Source organism: Eriocheir sinensis, chromosome 28, assembly GCF_024679095.1.
Source record: "Eriocheir sinensis breed Jianghai 21 chromosome 28, ASM2467909v1, whole genome shotgun sequence".
NCBI lineage: Eukaryota > Metazoa > Arthropoda > Malacostraca > Decapoda > Varunidae > Eriocheir > Eriocheir sinensis.
In genome coordinates this window covers 4578556-4605515 of record NC_066536.1, presented here as the reverse complement: position 1 = coordinate 4605515, position 26960 = coordinate 4578556, and the positions used below count along the sequence as shown (strand labels likewise).

The window sequence follows — 26960 nt, the reverse complement described above, 5'->3', positions numbered from 1 at the left end:
TGCCAGAAACCTGTGAAGCTATTGTGGCAGTGTATGGAGAGGTGGTGATGCCACTCCCCCAGGTCCATCTCCACCGCCTCATCGAGGAGAGTGGTGGCGGCCTTCTTCCTTCCATTTTCCTGGGGCTGAATAGCTTCCTCTTGCGTCTGGGTAGCGGTACCTTCCTCCTGCAGGGGGGACAGGGGCTGCTCCGTAGCCATCTCGGCTGCTGCAGGGACTGATAACTCGAGCTCGTCGACCCGCAACACGTGCACGAAGGCGTCAGAGCTCTGGGTCATGGTGATGTGCGCGCTGGGAGGTCACTGGCCCAGCCCGGCAGCGTCCCGACAGCTTTATGAGGTCGGTAGGCGTCCGCAGCGCACGTTATCATACCGTGGCTGAGCGGCGGAATGTCACGGTTATTTGCGATGGCTTACCGATGTTCCCGACGGACTCCAGGTGATAGCCCGGACCCTTCCAGATGCCATCCCGGATAGTCACGGCATTTGACAGTTGTCGTGGTGACCCACGATCATTTTGCTCGCGCCAAAATGATCGTGAGACGCTGCCGACGTCCAAGGTTTTCCACGGCGGGGTTACGATGCCGCGCCGGAAATCCAAGGTATGTCAAGGTTAGTCGCGGATACACTGCCGATTCACCATTTTTGCGTGTCGGGAGGGCACGATCATATTTTTTTTTATAGTGCGCCCTCATCTATAAATGTTCCCTTCCCATCCCTCACACTTCAGAGCTCTCTATATAGTACTTTCTCCCTTCGTCACCTTTTTTTCCCTTATACCAGTGCAGCAAATTAAGAATCCATCGGAAACAGGAAAAGAAGCAATTAAAAGAAGATCACGGAAGACCTATAGAGGTTTTGCAGTGACGTCACGAAATAGCGTCGTCTCCACCTTGTGCGTCGTCTGCAAACCCGCTGGTGGTCACCTCCCCAGCAGAGTGAGCAGACGCACCACGTGTGCCTCATCCCTAAGTCACTACCCGCGGGCAAATGGCAGGCTCTTCAGCATCATTTGTGTTAAGTGATTACGCGAGATCGCTTGAGAATGCTGCGAAGCTAAATACATCGAAAAAATCAGTGCTTTTGGAGGAGGAGACTGGTAGACTGGCTGTCTAGCTGGCTGGCTGGCTAGCTGTCTGGTTGACTGGTGGGTTGACTGGTTGCCTGGTGAGTTGATTGGCTGGCTGATTGGTAAAGTGACTGACTGTCTAACTGACCGACTGGATGGCTGGCTGGTTGACTGGGTGACTGACTGGGTGGTTGACTGACTGGCTGATTGGTTGGCTGGTTGACTGGCTGATTGGTTGGTTGGCTGACTGTCTGGCTGGTCGGTTGACTGGCTGTCCCTCTACCTGGCCGATCTGTTGCTGACCAGTGATGCCCAGGTAGGCCCAGGTAGGCAGCACAGGCAGGCAAACAGGTGAGGGATAGTGACGACAGGTGAGGGCAGGTGACGGCAAGTCACCTTACACTACGCACTCTTGGTCACTTCCCTGCGTCCACTTATATACTCCACCCAGCACTGAGCTCTGTCCCTCTGTGCACTTTGCCTCCACTGAATTTCCTTTCCTATTTTCTTCCCCTGCTTGAGCGCCGCCATGCGTGTTTACCTCCGCCAGCTCATGTAAATCCCGTTCCGGAGTAATCCCCCGCCACACAATAAGCTAGGGGACCCGGGGCAATACCTAAATGAATGTTACCTCATGTAATAACCTGATCAGTCTTGCCTGTAATCTTTACCTCTGACAAAATGAGCACTGCAGAGGCGAGATGATGCAGACGGCCGCCAGTTTTCCCTTCTCACAGCTGCTATCCACTTCCCCCGCTCTTCTGGATTCGCTGGAAATCTATAAAATGACACAGCATCTCTCCCGTGTCAGTTAGAACATCCAACCGCACAGCATACGTAACCCATGATGAACACACAGAGCACTTGTTTAGCCGCCACCAAGGTTTGCTTTGATAAGTGACTACCACCACTGACCACCAAGATGGCCGTGCAGGCCCGCGCTACCCCCGCACCCCCACTGATGACGTCAGCTGCAAAACCTCTATAGGAGAGGATCACACCAATGGTACAGGTCTACACGCTTATTTACTTACCTGTATATCCAATTCTTTTAGACTGACAGGTAACAAACAAAGGTGAGAAGATATTACACACGTGACCTGATCTCGAGGGTATCTTTCTGTTATGCTATGATGATAACCAGTCCTATCTTTAACCTTACAGCCGTGACTGAGCGCACAACATTTACTTTTTTTCTGAATTATTTCCTCTATCTATTTTCATTTTTGTAATTACAATCCAAAAACAGTGTGAGGTTATACACTATCATGACAGCGAGCCCAAGCCCGCGCCACGGCCACGCCTCGGGACGGCAGGACCTTGCGATTTGTGGCAATCACTTTTCATGGTTAGCCCTGACGATGGTGGACCATTAGACTAGATATGTGCTTTTCAATCATCATGGCCTTCAAAATATGGTACGAAACGTAAGGCAGTGGAAAGGCAACTTTTTGTTATCCTTCACGTCTTGGAGTACCGTCCCGCGAGGAGGACGCACGAGCAGCAGCAAGTGGCGGCCGCGGGACCTGTCGCTCCAACACGCCCCTCGGACCTCTCCGCCGCGGCCTGTGGCGCCCCTGGGCGGCGCCTGAGCCATTACTAGTACAGCAGGAGGCCCGCCACCAGATCGGAAAGGTGAGTGGTGCCTGGCGGGGCGGCGGGCGGGCAGGGCGTGTCCCGGCCCTGCCTCCCCAGGTGAGCTGACACACCTGGCTGACCCGCCTGGCGGGCTGACTCACACCACAAGCACACAGGACAGTCAGTGGGAGACCGGCCTTGTGGATGCACCAAGAAATTCTAGAAAAGCAAGTTGAAAACTGTGACAATGAAAGTATGATGCAATAGAAAAAAAGTAAATTAGGACGTATGACAGTTTATAGTGGCACAGCTCAAAATATTGGAATATTAAACATTGGATGAAAACAAAGGCAGCTCTAAGTATTAAATAGAGTGTATATAAAGCTAGTTCCAAGGCATATTCCAATTCCATACTTTTTTGGGGCTGGACAGTGTTACCTGATTACTTGATGTTAAGAGCCCAGACCTCACAGTCATGGTGGTTCACTACTGCGCTGCAGTCCTATGTCCCTCTTCAACCAACTCTTGCCTATTTCCTGGTCTGGGATGGATAGAGTTTGATCCTGTTCTTTTGAGATTTGTGTTGCTCTGTACTGGAGGTTATCAGGAGTAAGGTAATTGTGGCGAGTCACTCAGCGCCTGCAAAATACGATATTACGCCTCCATATTATGGTTAAGGGATAAAATACATGTCCTTCAACCATAATATGAAGGTGTAATTACTTTAAAGTAAAGAAAAAGGCCTTATCCCCTTCCCCAAACGATTTTGGGGGACCCATGGGAAATCAGTTTTTTGTGTGTGTGGGAGGATATTTAGAAAATATATATTTTTGATGTAAGTAGAGCACAGAAATTCTTCATTTCAGGTAGACAGCATCATTGCAATACCTGCTTTTAACCCACAATTTCCCGGGTCCTCATAGCCCTCCCCACTACCAGCTGTTTTAAGTTCGTTGAAGTGGAGAGGAGTAATATCTGTAATTTATTATCATCACTTGTAGACGCAGTATGTAATGCCATGGAATTGTATTCCCCATTCTCCCCTTCCTTCCAGAACATTCTGTCTCAACATATGTCTGAATCTCTTGAATACTTGGCGACGTCTTTAGCGACCTCAATTTTAGTGTTACTAAATTTTGCTCACCAAAATAAATCAGTTCAAGTCATTTGTATGCCCTCCCTACCTCCCAGTTTTGCTCCGGACTTAATTGTTCCCCAGAGAGAGCTAATTTAACACTTCCCTCCCTCCCCATAAATCACGTCTTGAGACGCTCCAATTTTCAAATGACACACGTGTCCCCTTCTCGCAGATGGCGGGGCCCAGGCTCCATTCATCCACCCTTTAGGTAACACCTGCCTTCATGTTGCTCGTGTTTTTTCCCCAAAAATATCAGTGAATTCTCATTCTTTCCCTTGTGTTAATATATTAATGTATACCTACATGTCCAGTGTGTTAAGTAGTTAGCCAGTCTCCGTTCATCCGCCCTATTGGCCTGGTTGTGACCAGTCACCGACGCGTCTTGTCCAGTCACTCAACACGCACACACACATTTCCCCCAAGCGCCTCACCCCAATTATTATTAATATGAAAGCGTGTTCTCATTTCCCTTGTGAGTGCCCCCTAGGGCCGGCAAGGGTAGTTCGTTAGGTTGTAAGTTTTTCAAAAGTAACTTGTGTAATTTTTGTTTTACCAGGCTAGCCTAGGATATAGAATAAACAATTGTACTTCTTTATCTGTGCAAACAATGTCAAAGTAAATTCCCCTTATAATTACATTATTTTTTTGTTTTGTCATTGTCCCTCATATAATCTTAAGGTTACGTTGGATAGGCCGGAACAGTATACATGGAACAGTGCCTCATGCCCCCGCCCGCTTAAGTATTCATGCTACCTCCAGTCACTTTTCTTCAATTCCTCACCTCAGTGTGACTGAGTGTAGTTTTTTTCAGTCAAGTTCATTTTCAGTCTTCTTTTTTCTCTCCATTGAGCTGTGGTTTCGATCTACAGATCATGGCGTGGTGGCAGCCTACCTTTTGTCAGTCACACTCAAACGTGGAATTTTATTCAAGTCTTTTAATGTTTTTATATGTTTCATTAAGTTAACGTCAATTCAGTCATAAAAATCAGTTGAGAACAACCCCCTAAGATCCCGGGGCACTACAAGAATATGTATGATGCGCTGTTAAAACTAGAGAAGTACAACAGTATGTGAGACCTTGGAAAGGTTATTATTCTCGTGGGGGCAATATTGGAGGTGCGTAGTGACTCTCCATATTTACCAGGAGTAATTCCCTAATGTGCATTTTTCCCATGAAAAAACATTTTTTCTTATGTCTTGATTCTCTTTTAAATTTTCTTCCTCTCCCCGCAGAATGGAGTCAGTGCTGAACAGGCTGCGCTCCAGCATGAGCAGCGCAGCCACCAGTGCTGTGTCCAATGCTGTGCAGATTGCCTCTCAGGTCTCCAACTACTTACCGGGCAACCCTGTCACTCGAGAGTTTGAGGCCACTGCCCATGTTGCATCAGCTGGCCAAGGTAAATTTTGTCCCTTCTCAAGGGTTTCTTTCCTTTTAACTTGCTCCTATGAGCTGCCAGGGAGAGAGGAGGTGGATGAGGGAATATGTTGTGACTGCTGTGGCTTTTGGGGTCACTATAAGTGTGAGGGACTCACGGTGGAGGAGTCTCGTGTATGGAATAAGATGGGAAAGCGTGCAAAGTTCTACTGCACTGTGAGGAACTGTGAACAGATAGCTGAACACTTTATAAGCATTGTAGGCCCTCTGAAAGACCAAGTGGACAACAACACAAAGAAGATTGAGGAATTGGAAAATAAGTTGATTGTTCATGAGAGGGAAGGGAAGTGTGATACTGAGAAGGAAATAATCAAGGCAGTGAGTGAGGTGTCAAAGGCAAGGGAAAGTTAGAAAGAGAAGTTAAAGGACGAAGTGAAAGAGGAACTGTAGACTGTGCTGCAAAGTGGAGGTGAAATGCAACAACCGGGAAACGCACAGTGATCAGGTACAGGCAGAAGTGAAGGTTGCACTGGAGGAGGAGAAGGACAAGGCATACCAATCAATGAACCTAATAATGATAGGAACTCCTGAGCCAGATACAGAGGACATGGAGGTAGGGAAGGCTGGGGACCTTGAATATGTGACCAAGGTATTCTCCAGGCACATGAAGGTGGACGAGTCACACTACAAGATCACTGACACGTCTAGACTTCACGGGGGGAAGGAAAATCGCAACTATGCCACGGACCCAAGACCCCTGAGAGTGAGATTTGAGTCGGCAGACATGGTTGGTAAAGTAGCAAGAGAGACGACATCTGAATGAAAGTGAAGACCAGGAAATAAGGAAGATCAGTATCTTCAGGGACAGGACCAAGAGGGAGAGAGAAGAGAGGAAAAAACTCATAGCCGAAGCACTGGAAAAGAACAGAGGTGAGAGGGACGAGGCATACAAGTGGATTGTGGACCATGAGAAAAAACATGTGATACGGGTAGCAGAGGAATACCTCACCCGGAAGACGTTTCGTCAGAGAAAATATAGGTAAACCTCCAGAAGCCCCACACCAAGCATTCAAGTGTATATATACCAATCTTGACGGACTGGCCAACAAGACTGCAGAGTTACAGGTATTGTTAAGTGAAGAGGACCCAGATATTATTTTTCTTACAGAGACAAAGTGAGGTGCTGAATCCTACACTTTTCGATACAGACCAGTACATGGTCGTAAGGAAGGACAGAGCTGTACAGAATGCCCCGGGAGGAGGAGTGGCAATACTAGTGAAAAAATACCTGCCCATAGATTTAAGTTCAGTAACCAGTCTTGTTGACCACAATGCTCAAGAATCAGTTTGGTGTGAGTTAAAAAGCAAGGAGGGCAAAAACTTAGTACTGGGAGCTATCTATAGATCTCCTTCTTCAACAGCAGAAAACAATGATCTCATTTGTGATCTCATAAGGTTAAGTGAAGTTTATTCTGTAAATAGTCAAATATTAGTATGTGGAGACTTTAACTATGGAAATATTAACTGGGAGGAGAACAGAGTTATGGAAGGTACTCAGGGTGCAGGACAAGCGACGAACTTCTTGGAAGCAGTGAACGATAACTTTTGGACACAACATAGAGGTATGGACACATTTAAGGGACACAGACCATCCATCCAGACTTGACCTTGTGTTTACCAAGACAGCAAACGAAATCAGTGAAGTGCACAACTAGGATTGAGTAAGCATGCCGTCCTGTACCTAGACGACCTGACCAACGCTGTGGACTGCGGACACTATGTAGATGTGAACTACCTTGACTGTGAGAAGGCTTTTGATAGAGTTCCCCATGAGAGGCTGATGGTCAAGTTCAGGGCTATAGGTATAGACAGCGATGTTCTGAGTTGGATATGGAGCTTTCTTACAGGCAGATTTCACCAGGTATGCATCAGGAAGGAACGTTCAGGTTGGCTACCAGTGCTAAGTGGAGTGCCACAAGGTTCAGTCCTGGGACCAGTCCTTTTCCTGGTGTATATAAATGACATCAACACTAACCTTAAGTCAACAGCCAGTTTGTTTGCAGACGATGCAAAAATATACAGAGTAATGAAGACCGAGGACGATGCAGAGGCTCTCCAACGTGATATGAAGCGCCTGGAGGATTGGAGCGCCAAGTGGTTGCTCACATTTAACACGAGAAAGTCCAAGACCATGCACATAGGCTGCAACAACCAGCTAACAGACTACCAGCTGAATGGCAGTAAGTTGGAGAAATCAACACAAGAAAAGGACCCCGGAATAGTTGTGGCACACGATCTGAAGTCCTCAACCCATACAACAGCAGTGGCTGCTAAGGCGAACAGCAGACTGGGCATTATTAAGAGGAATTTTAGCGTGCTCACCAAGGACATTTTGTTGCCACTGTACCTCTCTCTGGTCCACCCCATAATGGACTATGGAGCCCAGGCATGGTCTCCTTACCTGGTGCGCGACATTCAAGCCCTTGAGAGGGTGCAGAGGAGGGCAACGAAACTGGTACCAGGCCTTGCCCAACTGCCCTATGAGGCACGCTGCCAGTGCCTCGGTCTACAGACACTGGAGGAGAGGAGAGTGAGGGGAGACATGATCCAGACCTTCAAACTCCTGCATGGCTATGAGGACATCCCCTACACAAAATTCTTCCAGCTGAACAAGAACCATCTGTGGGGCCACTCCATGAAGCTGAGCAAACCAAACCACTGGTGCACCACAATGAAAGGGAACTGGTTTTCCCTTAGGGTTATTGACCCCTGGAATACACTCCCAGAGTGTAGTAACCGCCCCATCAATAGCCACATTTAAGATTAGGTATGATAGGCACATAGGACTGGGACAGGTGGCTGACAGGTCTTAGAGGTGGGGATCATCACAAGAAGAACACTTCTTAATTCCCCACTCTCTTTTCATAGGTAAGCCATCTTTGTCACCTTAATCCCTTTCACCACAAGCACCTCATCTTTTATATATCAGTGTCTGCTTCTATTGCTCGATTGTTGCAAGCAACAGGACCCTTCACAGGACCTGTTTACCTTTATGTGCCTACTCCACCTATATATATATATATATATATATATATATATATATATATATATATATATATATATATATATATATATATATATATATATATATATATATATATATATATATATATTTTTTTTTTTGTTCACTTATTTACACGATACATTGTTCCCTACGAAAGACAGTATATATACACAGAATATCAAGACAGATGCTGGCAAGAAAGTCTATGAGATATCTATTATCAATGAATATTTATAAATCCCTAGACACGTCTTGCATCCACTAATTATCTTTTTCATCAACTTTTAACAGCATGATGTACATACGCTTGTAGTTATGATCCTGTATCTCTTCGTTGAGATGTTAACACGATGCTTGTGATTGGGTGACTTGATTTTTCCTGTGTGCATATCTTTAAGTGAGCAATATATGTTCATGGAATTTGATAAGCTGTTTGTATTTTCTTTATTATACTATGAATTTTCTACATGAAGTAGTTTGATTTTTCTTCATTATAAGTGCATTATTTTCATCAACAAGTAGTTTGTAGCTTCTTCACTGATCAGTATTTAACAATTTCATCATAACTGATTTTGTATTTTCATCAAGAATCACTATGTAATATTTTGATCAAACAGTATATAGTATTTTCTTCATTAAGCAGTAGCTATGTAGTATTTGTTTCATCAAGCAGTAGTATGTAATATTTTCTTCATCTAGGAATATGCAGTATTTTCTTCATTTAGTAGTAGGTATGTGTGTATTTTCTTCTGAGTAGTATATAGAAATTTCTTCATTAAAGTGTGATGGGTGTGTTTGGTTGGCAGGCTTGGTGTGGAAGGTTTACAAGGGCCACAAGAAGTCAACGCGGCAGGAAGCAGCGATCTTTGTGTTTGAGAAGCGCATCCTTGACCGATGGGATAAGCAAGAGCGAGAGGCCATGCTGGACCGCCTCAGAAAAGGAGTGTCACAGCTCACTAGGCTCAGGCATCCACAGGTAGGCTTATGGGGGTTGAAGCATATTATATATCCCTTATTGCTATGTGAACCTGTGATTAATTTAAGTTTTCCTGGGATTCAGGGCCAACTGTGACATATGTTGTCATCATTGCATCATGAGGCATATCCAGTGTTGTAAAGTGGTTAAGGTGAATGAAATTCACTTCCCTTAAAGAGAAAGTTGTCACCACCCACTTTTTCCATGGACAATATTTCTCATCTTTATATTTTGTTTTGTTATTGTACAGGTGTTGACAGTACAGCACCCCCTGGAGGAGTCCAGGGATTCCCTTGCCTTTGCTACTGAACCAGTGTTTGCTTCTCTGGCCAATGTCCTTGGCCATACAGACAGCGCCCCTTCCCCACTCCCTCCACAGCTTCGTGACTACAAACTTTATGACGTCGAGATCAAGTACGGCCTCATGCAGGTGAGAGGTGCTTAGGTCTTGCAACATCTCTGATTCTGTTCCCTGAAAACACCCTTACAAAGGCTGGCAGTGGCACAGGAATCTGTCTCCCCTGTTCATACTTTACATCCATGTATACTTCAGTTCTCCCCATGTTATCCTGTTTGTGTTGTATTGACAGGTGAGTGAGGGGCTGTCATTCCTGCACAACTCTGTCAAGATGGTTCACCGCAACATTTGTCCTGAGAACATTGTGCTCAACCACCAAGGTGCTTGGAAACTCTTTGGTTTTGACTTCTGTGTCGCCAACCAGTCTCCACCGGATCAGCAGGTGAGTTATAAATCTTTACTCATACCATGGAACAGTCAAGTTTAGAGTAGTAGATATGAAAGGAAAAAAGTTTGCACTTCTCAGTGTTTTTAGTTTCACTCTTGCCTTTGTCATATGCTTCTCCAAATTCCATAACTACTTATAAATTATTGTCCTCTGCATACTGATTGTTGAGAAGTACTATTTGATATGTGTACTGGAAAATGGGAATGATCTCCCTGGCATTAGTGATTTATGAGGAGTGTAAATATTAGATTCACTATACCAAATATATTGAGTCATGTTGCCATTTTTAATCACACACTAGCTTTTTTTTTTTTTTTTTTTCCCATCCACAGCCTTTTTGGCCCTTTGAGGAATATGATCCCAACCGCCAAACCATCTGTCAGCCTACCCTGGACTACCTGGCTCCAGAGTATGCCCTCACCCACACCCTTGACCCTGCAGCTGACCTCTTTTCTTTGGGGGTGGTGACTTATGCTCTCTTCAATAGTGGACGACCTGTCTTCCAAAACCATCAAGACTTTGCCACATTTAAGAGGAACTGCTGTGAGGTAGAGTAGAGCACAGGACTAATCTGTCATTTTGTGCTTTCTCCTGTTTTCTTATGTCACTGATAGGATGTGTCTAGGAAGAGGCTGATCAAATATTATGAAAAGGTTGATGTCAATAATAAGGAATTCAGCAGTTATACTCTTGCTTCTTTTAGTTCTTGGGAGAGTTTTCAGAGATATTATCATGGAATTTGCTTTGATGGCAGTTACTTTAAAATAAAAAGTATTCTAGTGAGTATGAAAGCCTCTTAGAGAACTCAGGATTACAATCTGCCCTGGACTTCTTACAATGTCATGCAGCACACTAATGTATTCAGTGTTTGCATAGATTTTGTATTCCATTCATGAGTCCATATGGAACAATTTCATGCACCGTGTCAGCTGACTTACTTGTGTACTCAAATATTCTACTGTATGATTCAGAACACCAGCATACTATCAATCTTCTAAAGGAGGAGAGAATCATCTGGTTTACACAGTTAGAGTTGTTTTGTTGTTTTGCTTCATCATCTTACTTATCTTAAATCTTTTCTGCAGTTGAAAAATACCAACACACTGCAGTTGTCTAGCATCCCTGAGGGGGTGAGGGAAGAGGTGAGGCTGCTTCTGCATGCAACGCCACAGCTGCGCCCTGATGCTCTACAATTCTCCAAGGTTTGTGGTGTTAGGGATGGCATAATTTATCTTCCCTACCCACATTTTCCTCTTCCATCAATCAATATATGAACTTTAGTCTTCTCAAAATGTAGCCGAAGTTTTGCAAGTTTTTAGGTGAATGGATAGTGTGCACAGGCCCCAGACTACTTGTTTGAAGTAGACTATGTCAGTGAGCAGAAAAAAAAGATTGGTATAATGAAGAGGGCACCAACAGTATGGTTAAAAACAGTAGAAATACCTGCATTCATTCTCTTAACTCCAATGTGAGAATGAAGCTGTTGTGTGTTTCAAAGCATTTAACAGCATGAGTTCAGTGAGGGAAGTTTGAAGAGGTAGCCAAAGAAGCATGAAGTAAAAACTATGCATTTTTTTAAATGAATGAATATCTTGTCAAAAATATTATACCTTGAAGAAGTGGCTGTAGTGGTTGCATGAGACTACAAATTATGTCTTCTTGTTTGACCTGTTGCATCAGAAATTTGGATGAAGAAACCTATGGGATCAATTAAGGAATGAAATAATGAACATTTAAGAGTTCAAACCATTTAGATTGTGTAAGTTAATGTCTCATCAGGACTTTCAGTTACAAATAAAAGTTTCTTCTTGGCAGATCTCCTACTTTGAGGATGTGGGTGTCAAGACTCTGAGTTACCTGGACCAGATGTTTCAGTGGGATAATATGCAGAAGTCTCAGTTTTACAAGAGTCTTCCTCAAATCATTCCTCAGCTTCCTCACCATGTCTGTGTTCTCAGGTAGTCTTCTCATCCCTATTATAGTAGATTTTTCCTTATGTATCTTGCTGTCTTTTTCATAGAACTGAGGAATCTCCCATGCACTCCTGTCTATGCATGTCATCCTTCTCCCTTTGTCTTATCTAGTGATTCACCACATGTAAACCTTTGTTGTATAGGACACCTTGGGGGAATGATTGCTGTTAAGATACCTAGCATATAAGTTGTCTACAATACCTTCTAAAGTTATCTCATTATTAGCATTATGTACTTGTTTGTGATAGGAAATCATTGTATTTAAATATTTTTAAACTTTTGTACAATTGCAGCTAGTCTTTTCTGCCGTTCAAATTATTCTGAGAGTAGCCAATCAGCTACACTCTTTTAAAACTCATGTAGACTCCGGGGGCAAGCACAGGATGGATAGAACATAGAGAGATTGTGTCTGCTTGATGCTGGAGTATGCCATTTGTCTTTTAGTTGGTGTAATATTGCAGTATCATGCCCTCTCACTTTGATGGTTGGTGGTAACCCTGTGCAGAAATGTCATAGTTATCTTGTCATAGTATTGTGCATGCCTCAGTGCAGTAGTAACCCTAAAGCAGGAATGTATTATGATTGTAATATGTGACTTGTGTGTCTCAGAGTGGTGCCAACCTTGATGCGGGAGTGTGTCAACACTACCATGGTGCCCTTTGTGCTGCCAGTGATTCTGCTGGTGGCTGAACGAGCCTCTCGGGAGGAATTTATTGAGCACATTCTGCCTCACTTGAAACCTATCATGAAGATGACTGACCCAGTGCAGGTAAGCACACTGAAGGGAACTAAATGATTGTAGGCTAAGTACATCTTTTCCTTCTTCACATCCAAGAAAAATTAGACACAACTTGTGTGCACAAAAATACATGCTCACACATTAACACACACACACACACACACACACACACACACACATGGAACATGGCTGTCTTCAGAATCTCTGTGTGGTGGCAGCAGAGGTCAGAGAGATTTTGCTGGACTGGCAGTGAAAAAAAGATCCTACCTATTTGTGATTCAGGGAGGTGAGAGTGTGAGTGGGGTTCCATCATGAATTAACAAAAAGAGTCAAAATAATTGGTCAAGGAGCTGTAAAAGGGTGGTGGTCTGGACTCTGGAAGGCAACATGGCTGAGGTGATAAATTCATAGGACAGAACCCAGCAAGACTCACTGTTGTAAAGAATGTTGTTGAAAATATCATCCTTGATTTGAATGATGAGGGGAATATCAACACACCTCTTCAACCAAATAGGACCTTTTTTTTTTAACTCCTGCCCTCTGTTTATGAAAGCAGGGCTTTACAGGCTTCTTGCTGTTTTTGTTTTCCCTATTGGACTGCCTCCTTTACTGCTAAAAAATAATATACTCTTATCTCTACGTACAGATCATGCTACAGCTGATGCAGAAGATGGAACTCCTGCTAGGTAAGACGCCAGCAGATGATGTACGAGGTGATGTGCTTCCACTCCTCTACCGGGCACTGGAGTGTGACACACAGCAGATCCAGGAGTTGTGCCTCAGTGTCATTCCTTCTTGTGCCCAACTGGTGGAGAGCCATGCCATGAAAAATGCTCTCCTTCCCAAGATCAAGAAGCTGTGCCTTGCAACTGGATACCTCTCGGTGAGCCTCACAGAGAACTTCCTTTCCTTGCCACTGACACATTTAAGTAGATGAGCTAACAATATACCTCTCTTCCTTCCCTTCCCTGTTTAGCCATAGGGACAAGCACTGTAATGGGGAGTGGGGGACATGTAGTCTGTTAAAAATCACCAATGAAAAATATGCATGGCATTGTATTCCTTTCCATGTTGTTGTCTGTAAGATTCTCTTCATTCATTATTATAAGCTTTGGGAGTGTTTATCTAGACCAGTGGTTCCCAACCAGGGGTCCATGGAAGAATTGCAAGGGGTCCATATTCAGCTGAATGGAACATCTTCTATTTTCATATAAATAGGACTACAGCTTAATCAGCATAACAATGCAAGGCATTTTATATGAATGTATTCATTTTTGCAGAAAAATCTATTGATTTTACTGGCTTAACCTATTTTGTTGTTGAGGTTCACAGATGAAAAAGTGACTGGAAAAAGGGAAATGGGACTAAAAACGTTGGGAACCACTGATCTAGACAATCTTGAAATTTTAAAGTGAGTCAAACTATAGAATAGGTTTTCATTATGTCATTGGAAAATATTGATTATAACATATACACATTCCTCATGGTCTAGCTGTACATAAAATGGTTGATGTTCGTGAGTCAGGCTGAGGAGGAGATGAACTGTGGTGGTAGACAAGTAGTTTCTTCAGCTTGTTCATTACTTATTAGGTGCGTGTGAACTGCCTGGTGTGTGTGGGTAAGATCCTTGAGCACTTGGACCGGTGGCTGGTGATGGATGACATCTTCCCATTCCTGGAGCAGATCCCTTCCAGGGAGTCCCCAGTCATCATGGCCATTGTGGGTGAGACACTGCTGTAAAAATACTTCTGCACATTGAGTCAACAGTAGATCTTTTTCCTAAGAGGTACTCAGTTGTAAGTTGAAGTTTTTCTGTGGATTAAGAAAGTTTTATACTGATGGAAAAAAGTAAGTCATCATTCCTCAATTACAAATAAGTATGAGGAAAATACACACTGGTCGTAGTGAACAGGAGGTCCTGTCATTGTCAGCTGATGATTTTCAAACATCCCTGAGTAGCCAATGATCCCCCACATGGTGTCTAGACATCCATCTTTCAGCACTGAATCTAGTCTCTGTCTCCACAAAATCACTTTCCTTGGTGTAAACCAATTGAAATCTTATTTCTGCTTTCATTACTGCATCTTTGTAGACCTTTCCTTCAATTTTCAGCTTTTTTATTTCTTCCTTGTGTTTCATTCTACCATTGACAAAATCTATAAAGCAGTTTATACTCCTTCTTACACTTAGCAATTAAACCTATATATATATATATATATATATATATATATATATATATATATATATATATATATATATATATATATATATATATATATATATATATATATATATATATATATATATATATATATATATATATATATATATATATATATATATATATATATATATATATATATATATATATATATATATATATATATTGTTTCTGTTGATTCTTACGTATTCATTCATAGTTCTTTTGTGCTCATCCTTTGTTCTATTGTTACTTGTCCTTTTCCACTTGATCCATGCTGTTCCTTTCTTTTGCTCTCTCACATTCTGTTGAACCAATCTTTTTCCAGCTCTCCCTCCTATTTATGGCATAATTTTCTATATACCAGGGCTGTAAAGATTTACAAACATATTCCACTTGTTTTGTGTCCTGTATCTGAATTCCTTCCAATCCACTTAAAAATTTTTGGATCCTTTATATAAAGTTTGCTTTTGTGTATTTACCTAGTTGTAGTTTTACAAGGCCTGGGCTTTACGCATGTGGTGTGTGTTTGATTGTATACCTGGTTTTATTTATCTAGTTGTGATATACATTATTTTACTAAATGACCCAATCATCTCCAAGATGTTCATTGTCTAACTACCTTGCCTGGGTCTGCTGCAGGAATTTTCAAGGTTGCCTTGACCCACAAGAAGCTGGGCATAAGCAAAGAAGTGTTGGCCACCAAAGTGTTGCCTTTCCTGTTTCCACTGAGCATTGAGAACTCCCTCACCCCCACACAACACTCCACCATCATGGCCCTCATAAAGGTAAGGAACAGGTAATATGGAGTACAGGAGGTTTTTGATGATGTTTCTTGTAGAAAGGTAAGATAAAGTTGGGTTCATATGCTATAGCTGCATGTGGCTGTGGGTGTCAGCTCCATTGCATTGGCCCTTTAATCCTGTGGGGAAAAGAACCCTTGACCCCAAGACATGGGCTAGTGTAAAGTGGGATTGCCACAGTTTACCTTCCCCAGGTTTCCCCAGGTACCCATTAATTGACCAGCCCTAAAGGGAGAATGAACAACTGGGTGAGCTACATTCTATTTGCTCGGACTGTGGGACATGAAAATTTTCAATGTATCTAAATTCTCTGCTAGTAAAAGGAACACTGGGCCAGTGTGATATCCAGGTTACCACAGTTTACCTTTCTTAGGTTTCCTGGGGTTCCCATTTATTGACCAGTCCAAATGGGAGCATGAACAGCTGGGTGAGCTGCTCACCGACTGACTGAGTCAGGATAGAACCAGGCCTGCTGATTTATAGCTAGGTCTGCTAACCATTACACCATGGAAACACTTGCTATAAGGGATAATTGCAATAGAGGAGGCCAGGGGTCTGGAAATCCTCACTCTGGTACTTTTTTTACACTTGCTTCTACCTCTCAGGTTTTTGGGAAAATAATCCGCTGACTAATTTGGAAGAGATCAGGTTTGATAGATTGTAGTGCATGATGTGAAACAGGTTACATGTTACATGCACCACAAACAAGCATCTACACATGGTCACTTTGCTTTGTAGTTTTAGAATCTCAAACCTTTGTTTCTAATATGTAAAAGCAACACTTTACTTTTGTCTTCCCTAAACAGGAAATGACAGAAAAGGTGGAGACAGAACACAGAGTGAAACTTGAACAGCTCAGCTCCATCAAGGATGAACAGAAGTGAGTCATTTGTTGGTGTTATCTAACTCTTTTTATTGTCTTGCCATTGCTTCTTACTCCTAGCCTTTCATTATTTTTGCAGCAGCATTTCCTTATTGTCTCAAACTTTACTAGTCTTTGCATTTTTTCCTTAATTTTCAGAACTTATGCCATGATTCCTCACATCTTGCAGGCAACCCAAAATTATTTGTTTGGATTTGCAGGAACTTAAACTACATCAAGATATCTTGGTTGGCATCCAATTTTGTAGACAATATAGACTCTGTGCTAGTTCCCTTTTACCTAGTTACAAGTATATTGACATAACTGGTGATAATAATCATGATGGTTGTGATTGTGCTTCAGGGCATTACAGATGGCAATGCCTACTAGTTTGGCCTCAAGCTCAGCAGTTCCAGGAACAGCACCAACAGCCAACACTCCCACTACTGCCAATGGGTCAGCAGTTACCCCTGCTGAGGCTGCCACTGACCTGTTTGCTGGTCTTGGCTTAAACCATTTCGGAGGGGGAGGGGGGATGTCTGCCCCACAAAAGCCTCCTCAGGTTACAGCTCCCTCAGCAACAACATCAAAACCCAACAGCATAACTCAGCAGTCCAAGACAGATGTTACTTCAACCAGTGGTTCCCTCAGCCTGCAGGATAAACACCGGTAAGGAGGGGAAATTGTCAAATCATTTAATATATGATGATGATGATAATGGTTTCTTTAATGAGTCAAGGATTGTAAATGGTTGGTGGTGGTAGTGTGGTTTACCCTGACAGGGTGTGAATGTAGTGAGGCAGTGAGAGATAGGTTATTAGATCTGTTAATTTTTGTTGCAGAATGATGAAGGAGCAAGGTCTCCGTAAGCAGCCTCCACTTCTTCCATCCCCACCACCACCATCTTCCACCATCACTAGAAATACACAGTCTTCCTCCTCCTCTTTCACCTCCTCTTCCTCTTCCTCCACTCAGTCCTCATCTTTCACCAACTCCCTCATCACTTCCAATCTCAGCATGATAGCCAGTCCCACAGGCCCACCTCAGCAGCCTGGACAGATGACTGGGTTGGGGAACACAGGGTTAAGTTATGGCATGAGACCCAGTCTGCCACAACAACAGCAACAACAACCTTTCAGAGCCATGAATGCCTGGGGGGCCTCTCCCACACAACCTCAGTCCTGGGCCTCCCCTATGCCAGCACAGCAGCAGCAACACCAACAACCTGCACCACTGAATATGGGAGCATTTGACAACCTCCTTCCTTCCCAACCCAGGCCACCAAGTTTGAACCAAATGGCCTCCCCCACCATGATGACCCCCATGAGGCCCATGTCTATGGTGTCCGCACCTGCTCCTGTCCGCCCACTCACGTCGTCGGATATCAATGATCTACTCAGTTGAGATCTCGCAGTTTTATATAATTCTTTTTTTACACACTTCAACGTTTCAGGTTTTATAATTGGATTTATTGTGGCATATAGCTGCCTACAGGACTGTACATATATACTACACTGCTTTGGACTATTTGTTGGTTGTTTAATGTACTTACACTGAAAATATTATGTTGGTACATTATAATTATGCATTGCAAGTCTCTAGTCACAGTGCCAGTTAAAGTAGGCAAGATTTTGCAGTGCGACTTAATCTCTGGTCAGAAAGCAAGTGATAAGTGAAAATGTATCTGAACCCCCAACATGAAGAACTCTTATGCACTTCCTTGTGATGATGTTAATATGATACTGTGGTATGCAGCTCACTGCATCCACCATGTTCCAAGTCAAGTGATCTGAGATTACACAATAAAAGCATTCCAAGTGTTGATTTTATTTGAGATTTATAACATGAAGTGTTAAATGTGTATGTGAAAACAAAGATGAAATTTCTGAAGTTTTGTGGTTACAATCTGAATATATATATATATATATATATATATATATATATATATATATATATATATATATATATATATATATATATATATATATATATATATATATATATATATTTCTTTTAAGATTATATCTGATATATGTTTCATGTATACCTGTGTAATTGATCTTATATATATATATATATATATATATATATATATATATATATATATATATATATATATATATATATATATATATATATTGTGTGTGTGTGTGTGTGTATTATTGTCAAGTTATTTTTTGTGTCTGGAATAATCAAAATATGCATTTATTTTCTATGAATATTTGTGTCATTCACATTTTGGTGGACTTCAACCTGCTCACATATTACTAAATTTCATCTCACTGCTCACATTTTAGTCAGACTTCATAATGAAGCACCTAGTTACCATTGAACATCAGTACTTTATCTGATTAGTTTGCCACAAGTTTTCCTTCAATAAACACACTGCTTGAAATACCTTGAATTTGTGAAATGGACACACACACTTCCTTCTATTGTTGCCTTTACTTGATCCAAGCTGCCTTCCATTTTTGTTTGCTGACCCACAAGTGTTTCAATAATTCATTTTCCACTTCTTCCACTTACTTTCAGCACATTTTCCACACCCATGTTTTAAGATTTAGAAAGATTTCCCAGTTCCTTGTCTTTAGTTCCCTTTAATTCCCTCCAGTCTGCTCCTTCAAGATATTTCCCTAATCCTTTGAAGTTTCCATTTCTCTAGTTGTATCTCCTTTGCAGTTTAATTTAATGAAACAGCATTGGAAATGGGGAAGAGCAGGAATAGGCCCACACAATAACAATCCAATATGATAGATAAATTGAGAGGTAGGTTTTATAATTGGGGCCTCATACAAAATGTTAACAAATATGGAAGATCTTCAATATATGGACAAGGATGTGATGAGAAAAAATAGAACAACGGTAAGACCAAAATTGGAATATGCACCAACTGTGTCTTCCCCTTATGGTTAAACATGTAAGAAAACTAGAAATACAAACATCATCAGTCAAAATAATCCCAAGTTTGGTACACTTGACATAAACAGAACATAAATGAAAGCAGAGTGCGCACAACAACCTCTACAGTAAATGCAAAGAATATAGGTGTTCTCGGAGGTCAGTCTTCCGCATGGGTAAGATGACCGCGCTGGCTTTAGAGTTCTTCAAGGATGACCTGGTGCGCACTCTACTGGATGTGCTCCTATGTTGGCAGCTTCCACCTTTGTTGTAGGAATTAGCTCGCAACCGAAAAATAACTCTCAGAGAGGCTCAACTTGCGTAATTTCTTTTTGCGTAATTTCTTTTTATGTCACTCACAGCTATCGTTTACTTGTACTGTTTCGGCTCCAGTACATGTCAGAAATATAAGAGAGAAACTTTTAATCAAGAGGAGGGTTTATAACAAACGAATAGGGCAGATTTCAGAAAGAATTACCCCACGCTGATGTTCACTCCGTTCTTGATGGTTTGGTCTGTTGGTCTGGTGCGTGGTTTCCTTACGGGCAATATCAACCACCACAAAGATAGAAAATAGACAAAATAGAACAAAACTAGGCAAATTAACATGTTTTCCTGCCGTTTATTCTGAACTGCGCATGCGTGGTGGAGAGCAGAGCGACCTATTTCTGCGAGGAAGTATTTGTCGTCTCTTGAGTCTTGTCTTGTGTAAGGGCAGTCAGCTGGTGGGCCGACGGTGATCACGATGTCCTTCCTGTCCCGCCTCACCCCGGCCTTCAGGATCACCCTCAGTACGTGGCCACCATATTATTGTGTACCATGGGCAGGCAAGGGGCGGGTTATAGTGTCTCGGGGCGCCAAAGACAGGTGTATAAGGGTCCCTCAACTCGCCGTCCGTGTGTCCGTCTTGTGTAACCCTCAAAACAAATCAATATTACAAGAGTTTTTTCTTGTTGCTGGTTACTTTGTGGTATTTGTTAATGGTTCAGCGTTACATCTGCCCCAGTGGTAAGTCTTACTCCTGCAGAAGGCGTGGTATCAGTGTGTGGCCGCAGCCGGTGGGCGAGCCCAAGTTAGGTACCAGTGTGACGAGCAGTGGAACAGTGAAATCTAGCAGGATATAAAAATATTATCGACCATCCGAGTGTGCTGGGTGAAATTATGTAGTAAAACCAGTGGTATTACATTGGTGTGGATTCTTTAGTTTGCTTAACCAGGGAAGGGGGGCAAGGAGAGGTCAAGCATATCAAGACAAATCATAGAAACTATGTAGTGGTAGTTGTGGGAACACTTTGTAAGGCTTAACACACACAGGGAAATCAAAGCCAACATTATATTGACCAATGGATAATAATTTGGATAGATTTGCATAAGATGGGGGTTAAGATTCGTTTTATTAATGTGCCAGTATTTCATTACCTACCTTATGAAACATCACTAGTGGTAAATCTTAGGAATAGCGGCTCCTAGCGGGTGCACATTTAGGGCACGGTGTGGTGGTAATTACAACATTTCTAGCACGTACGATGGGGTTATGACAAACGGACAGGCGTGTTTATGTCACAAGGGGCGTATTTTTCCACGCTGGCCTCACGATTTCTTCCAAGTCGATGGGCGATGAGACAGCGAGCTCCGGGGTGAAGAAAGGGAAGAGCCCGTGCTGAAAAATACACCCCTTGTGACATAAATACGCCTGTCTGCATGTCAAAACCCCGTCGTACTTGCTAGAAATGTTGTAATTACCACCACACCGTGCCCTAAACACGCACCCGCTAGGGGCCGCTATTCCTAAGATTTACCTCACTAGCTCTTCATATATCTTTTCTACAAACGTTCAACAATCATGGAAACGCTTTTTAAATCAAATTCACGGACTATTTTTTTATTGTTGGAAATAGGGGATAATATTCATGAAAGCGTAGCCTCCTTTGGCGGCGACCGCGGTGGGGGTCCAGCCGGTGTTGCGAGAAATACCTCCTTGCAGAAGTAAGTCGCATATACATGTGGTGGGGTCCAGGGGGGACACAGCCCCCCCCCCTGGTTAGGAGGGGGGTCAAGGGGGGCGAAGCCTCCCCGTTAGAGGTTAGGTCATGTAAAGTTTGGTTGGAGTAGTTTAAAAATGCTCCCCCACCCAAAACCCCCGATTTCCCACGGGTCCCCCAAGTTGAACCTCTCTGCGAGCTATTTTGCGGCTGCAGCGGCGGGTTCACAAAAGGCATTGAAAAGTCAATCATTTAGTTATTTCCGGAGAAAAATACTACCTCCATGATAAACAGCATCAAAAAACACCCAGAATTAAAATGGTCTTGTCCAAGTTTGAGCAATGTTAATAAAATGAATCATTACCAAGATGGATAACGATTTTTTTATTTTCCCCCTTTTGAAATACTGTAGTGTGAATGTTATCTGGTTAGTTCTAATTAAATGAAAGGTTATAATATCTTTTTAGGTTGCTTGATATAAGCAACAGTATGTCAAGGTTGTTAACATTTTTAGGAATATAAAATTAATTCAGGGTCACCTCTTCCAGATCCTGGAGTCTGCTATGCTTCAGTGAAGAGACAGAGCTCTAGTAAGGTGAGAACCAACAAGGATATGAATCAATGTCTTTCTGTTTTAGTGGAGGATGTGGAAAGAAAAATGGACCTAGCAGAATCATGGGATATCGCTGTAATGACTTTGTGTCAAATCAGAGATTAGTACTCTATGAGCACTAACTCAGGCTGCATGGATATGAGGTATGTTACCTAAAAGTCAACCTTGTTCACTGGGATATTTCTGTAAGAAACTATAACAATTGAAGGAGGCCAAGGGGACACCCACAATGCTCGTGGCTTGAGCAAGGTGATGGAGCCTGCCATGAGGTACATAAGATGGGGAGGGCCCTGCACGGAGACTTGCTCAGTAGAACTCCCTGGGTTAGTGTGGTAGAGTGTGAGGCATTGTGCTCCTCAGCATATTGATTCATTGACTTAAAAGAAAGTCTCATCCTAGCAGGAGTAAAGTATCATAGCTGTATAAAACAATGTTAGACCAGTATTAACATATGCATAAGTGACCTGGTTAATGAGTAGGATACAAGATGCAGAGATGAGTGAGGAACTAACAAGAATAAAAGTTAAGCAAAGATGAGATCAGGGATGAGCTGGGCATGGAATCTATTAGAATCTGTTGAAAGAAGTTTCCTAAGTTGGCATTGCCAAGTCATGAGACGGAACAAGATTGGTCCTCTGCTAAAGAATAGCAATGAAAGCCGAGAGAGAAGTTGGTGGGCAGACCCAGAAAGAGATGGAGGGAGACTGAAAGATAATTGAACAAATCTTGTCATGCAATTTATTATTCACTACTGACAATGTTTCAAGAGAATTTTTACAAGGTCTCATCCTTATTTCTGCCAGGTGTATGGACCCTTAGCAGATGAAGATCGCATCTTTACCAATCTTTATGGCCGTCATGATTGGCGCCTCAAGGGAGCCTTGGCTCGGGGGGACTGGTACAAGACCAAGGAAATTTTGGACAAGGGTGTCGACTGGATCCTGGGAGAGGTCAAGACATCAGGGCTGCGAGGCCGAGGAGGTGCTGGATTTCCCACTGGCATGAAGTGGAGCTTTATGAACAAGCCGTGAGTAGCTGTATAATAATTATACTTGTGGACAAGAATGTTTGAATCAACAGTTTGTCAAAATTATTAGCTGTAATGAAATAAAAAAAATGTTGAAAAGATTCTGTTAAGTGTGCTTTATTTGGCAGACCAGACCTTTGCAGAAAAATTCCATGAATTCAGAACGGGCAGTAACCTGTGCAACTAGCCAGAAGTATTCACTATTATTTATTTATTTTTATTGTAAAACATTACAAACTTTCTCTCCACTTCCTTTTTGTTTAGCATCTATAGGGAAAAACTGCAGAAGTCCAAGGCTAGTTTCTTTTCATGCTACAAACTGCAAAGTTAATGGTAACCTGGTGCAACATATCCAGGCATATCATAGTATTGCACTCACGGGGCAGAGTGGTGCTGCCCTCTGTTGAGTTCCATGTTTATACAAGCATATAAAAACTAACCCTATCTCAATTTTCAGGTCAGATGGGCGCCCAAAATACCTTGTAGTAAATGCAGATGAAGGAGAGCCTGGAACCTGCAAGGACCGTGAGATCATGCGACATGATCCTCACAAACTGGTGGAGGGGTGTCTGATAGCAGGACGGGCCATGGGTGCAAGAGCTGCCTACATATACATCAGAGGCGAATTCTACAATGAAGCATCCAACATGCAAGTTGCCATCAATGAGGTGTGTTAACGAGACTTTTGTCTCTTTGCTAGCCATTAGTTGAAACCATGATGGAAGATAACAAAGGTTTAGTTCAATATATATATATATATATATATATATATATATATATATATATATATATATATATATATATATATATATATATATATATTATCATCTTTACCCATTATTAGTTCACTGCAGACAAAGGCATTTCCCAACATTCTCACCCTATTTCTGATATTAGTGTACTCCATCTTGCTCTGGCAATTTCTCAAATTTCAATACTTGCCATAGCATTTTAGGAATCAGTAAATTTATCCAAAACAAAAGTTGCGAAAGGTTAATAATATTTTGTTAAAATGCAAAAAAATTGCTTGTAACTGATACTGTGTAGGACTATAATCCCATTCTCATTTCTCTTAACAGGCATACAAGGCAGGCTTCCTGGGCAAGAATGCATGCGGCTCAGGCTATGACTTTGATGTGTTCATGCACCGTGGCGCAGGAGCCTACATTTGTGGAGAGGAAACTGCACTCATTGAGTCCTTGGAAGGCAAGCAGGGGAAGCCACGTCTCAAACCTCCCTTCCCTGCTGATGTTGGTGTATTTGGGTGCCCTACTACAGTGGCAAATGTAGAGACTGTTGCTGTAGCTCCGGTAAGATAACGTTTTGTTACCCTATGGATAAGCATACTGTCATTCTACCAAGTTGAAAAAAAGGAAATTCAGTAGAGCCTCTCATTCAGTAAAGGGGACATTAGGTCTTTGTACTATGATTTCTGATTTAGAAATGTGAAACAAGTTTGTAGGTGTTCAATTTTAAAAAGTATTGAAGATTGTGGATAAAATAAGTTGAGTAGCTAAATGAAGTTTCCATTACTTCATGCTCTTTAGCTACACAAAACAACCTTAAAACTCTGTCAGTCATGATGCCGTTTCAGTGTCTAAGCCTGTAAATGCATAGAAGCATAAAGTATTGACAAGTATAATAGGAGGAAACTGAACGATAGCCAATGTATCGATGGTATGGATATGTGTCACTAGTAATGGAAGGCCCTGGTATTGGTGGTGTATTTAACATTTCATGCTGGTCACCTCTCAGTCTCTCCATGAATACTAAAACCAGTGGTGGTACACTTAGATGTGCCATCTTTTAAGTTCCAGTATAGGGCATCAGAGAAAGATGTATAGATTTTCATGCATATTTTTTATCTTTAGGGGAAAAATGCACATTGAAAATAAATTTGTTGCAGTGGAATTCTTGAGTTAATGCTGTCTTAGCTTCAATTAATAGAGGACCATCTCTCATAGACCATCTGCCGTCGTGGAGGAAGCTGGTTTGTTGGCTTGGGTCGTACACGTAACAGTGGTACCAAGCTCTTCAACATCTCAGGCCATGTCAACAACCCCTGCACTGTGGAAGAGGAAATGTCTGTGCCTCTCAAGGAGCTTATTGAACGCCATAGTGGAGGGGTTATTGGTGGATGGGACAACCTGCTGGGAATCATTCCTGGAGGTTCATCCACCCCTGTAATTCCTAAGCAGTGAGTTGTCACATTTTGTTTCAGTGTCAATATTTTTACCTTTGACTGACCTGTCTCTCATTCTCATCCATTACAGTATTTTTGTTTTTTGACTCGTAAGGCAAATATTGCAAAGATATTTTTCAAGTAAAGCATCACATTTTATGCCTCATTATTCCTTTTTTTTTTTCATAAAGGGTATCAAGAAGGATGAAAGTAAAGGCCTGAAAACCCAACATCATATCTACAATATTAAAATTCTCCTGCTTTCCTTTTGGATGCAGTATTAGATAGAAAGACCACACATTTGCAACTTTTATCATCCCACCATTGTTTATTACCTTTCAATTTCCTTTCCATTCAGTGTTTGTGAAGAAGCTATCATGGATTTTGATGGGCTGGTGGCCTGTCAGACTTCTCTGGGTACAGCTGCTGTCATTGTCATGAATAAGCAGACAGACATTGTGAAGGCCATTGCACGCCTTATTGAGTTCTACAAGCATGAGTCCTGTGGCCAATGTACACCATGCAGAGAAGGTGTCAGTTGGATGTTCAAGATCATGACAAGATTTGGTGAGTTCTCCTGCTATCTCTGTCTATTTAAATGTGTATTAATATCATTCCAGTACATCAGATATAAAAGTAGTTCCTCTTGGCATTTATTCATGTTTTAGATAATCAAATCCAAACAGTGCTAAATCCAATATTCAACATGCATCCAGAGATTATTTACAGCACGAGAGTAATTTGGGTAGACATAGATACGCTGTAAATGCAGAACCACCACAAACTTCTCTATGTCTTTCTCTACCCAACAGTGAAGGGAGATGCCCACCCTGAGGAGATTGATGCCCTGTGGGAGGTGTCCAAGCAAATTGAGGGCCACACTATTTGTGCCCTAGGAGATGGTGCTGCCTGGCCGGTGCAGGGACTTATCAGGCATTTCCGACCAGTGTTAGAGGAGCGAATGGCAAATTATGCTGCTGCTAAGACAGCAGCTAATTAGAACTTACTGTATTTGCAGTATGATGTAGATAGTCATTTTTTTTTTTTCAGGTTCAATATTGTTTCATATGTTTGTTGGCAGTTTTCCTCATTTGTAAAAAAAAAATTTAGTACAAGTTAAAATATTTGAAAATAGTATCCATTGTCAATTCACATTCATTTACGTTAATATAATTGCAAGAAGACTAGTATTTACTATAACTTGACAGTTTTACAGAGGGAAAATTATTGATATTTAATGGTTTTGCAATCTTTTTGCTCTGTAAGACTAATTGCAGCTTGAATTCATGTATGTGACGTTAATTCGTATATATCTTATGAAAGTTACGACACCTTTGTTTCAAATATAACCATGTATGTTCAAACTGCTGCAACAATTGTATATATTGAGTTACTTGTTTTTCTGAACCTCCAAACACGTCACAAACACACAGGCTATCCTCGATACGTGATAATTTCCGTAACCATATTTTGCTTGTACAATTTTGAAGTTTTAGTACCCTTTTTTTTTATGTGATAACCAAAATTCCTTTGCACTATATATGTGAGGAAGTGGTGGTGATGAATAAGGAGTTCTGAATTCATGTATTGCTGATGAATGACTTGTCGTTCATATACTAGCGGCTGAAGATCTTGTCAGCTCTACCTTCACTCATCTCATAAGAAGTTAAATGAAGAACCGGGAGGCAACATGAGCTACGCAGATTTAAGGTGAGCACAATACTATATATCTCGTG

General features: G+C 42.0%; 2 protein-coding genes across 4 annotated transcripts; both read left to right on the top strand.

The window, feature by feature from the left end:
- The first annotated feature begins 2385 nt into the window (after positions 1-2385).
- Positions 2386-18344, top strand: LOC127004388 (SCY1-like protein 2). Of its 3 annotated transcripts, none has more exons than XM_050872032.1 (15): positions 2386-2703; positions 5018-5181; positions 9030-9199; positions 9450-9629; positions 9790-9939; positions 10278-10493; positions 11031-11147; positions 11761-11903; positions 12528-12687; positions 13304-13540; positions 14248-14380; positions 15500-15645; positions 16467-16540; positions 16886-17191; positions 17365-18344. In XM_050872032.1, the coding sequence occupies exons 2-15, from the start codon at positions 5019-5021 to the stop codon at positions 17924-17926; spliced, it is 2757 nt and encodes a 918-aa protein (XP_050727989.1). In that variant the 5' UTR covers positions 2386-2703; position 5018; the 3' UTR covers positions 17927-18344. The 3 variants fall into 3 exon arrangements, 2 of the variants coding, with proteins under 2 accessions (XP_050727989.1, XP_050727988.1); XM_050872031.1 differs by lacking the exon at positions 2386-2703 and adding an exon at positions 3973-3992; XR_007757773.1 differs by lacking the exons at positions 2386-2703; positions 11761-11903; positions 14248-14380; ... (2 more) ...; positions 16886-17191; positions 17365-18344 and adding an exon at positions 3971-3992 and having other exon boundaries at positions 13304-13452.
- Positions 18345-20095: 1751 nt separating this feature from the next.
- Positions 20096-26613, top strand: LOC127004386 (NADH dehydrogenase [ubiquinone] flavoprotein 1, mitochondrial-like). Its single transcript, XM_050872030.1, has 8 exons — positions 20096-20211; positions 21951-21997; positions 22819-23042; positions 23500-23710; positions 24122-24352; positions 25007-25239; positions 25583-25791; positions 26037-26613. The coding sequence occupies exons 1-8, from the start codon at positions 20166-20168 to the stop codon at positions 26222-26224; spliced, it is 1389 nt and encodes a 462-aa protein (XP_050727987.1). The 5' UTR covers positions 20096-20165; the 3' UTR covers positions 26225-26613.
- The last annotated feature ends 347 nt before the right edge of the window (positions 26614-26960 follow it).

Coding starts and splice junctions, on each gene's coding strand:
- LOC127004388 (XM_050872032.1), top strand. CDS start 5,019: ATGGAGTCAGTGCTGAACAGGCTGCGCTCCAGCATGAGCAGCGCAGCC. Junction 11,148..11,760: donor ATGCTCTACAATTCTCCAAG/GTTTGTGGTGTT, acceptor TCTTCTTGGCAG/ATCTCCTACTTTGAGGATGT. Junction 16,541..16,885: donor TCCATCAAGGATGAACAGAA/GTGAGTCATTTG, acceptor ATTGTGCTTCAG/GGCATTACAGATGGCAATGC.
- LOC127004386 (XM_050872030.1), top strand. CDS start 20,166: ATGTCCTTCCTGTCCCGCCTCACCCCGGCCTTCAGGATCACCCTCA. Junction 23,043..23,499: donor TGGAGCTTTATGAACAAGCC/GTGAGTAGCTGT, acceptor CTCAATTTTCAG/GTCAGATGGGCGCCCAAAAT. Junction 23,711..24,121: donor TGCAAGTTGCCATCAATGAG/GTGTGTTAACGA, acceptor TTCTCTTAACAG/GCATACAAGGCAGGCTTCCT.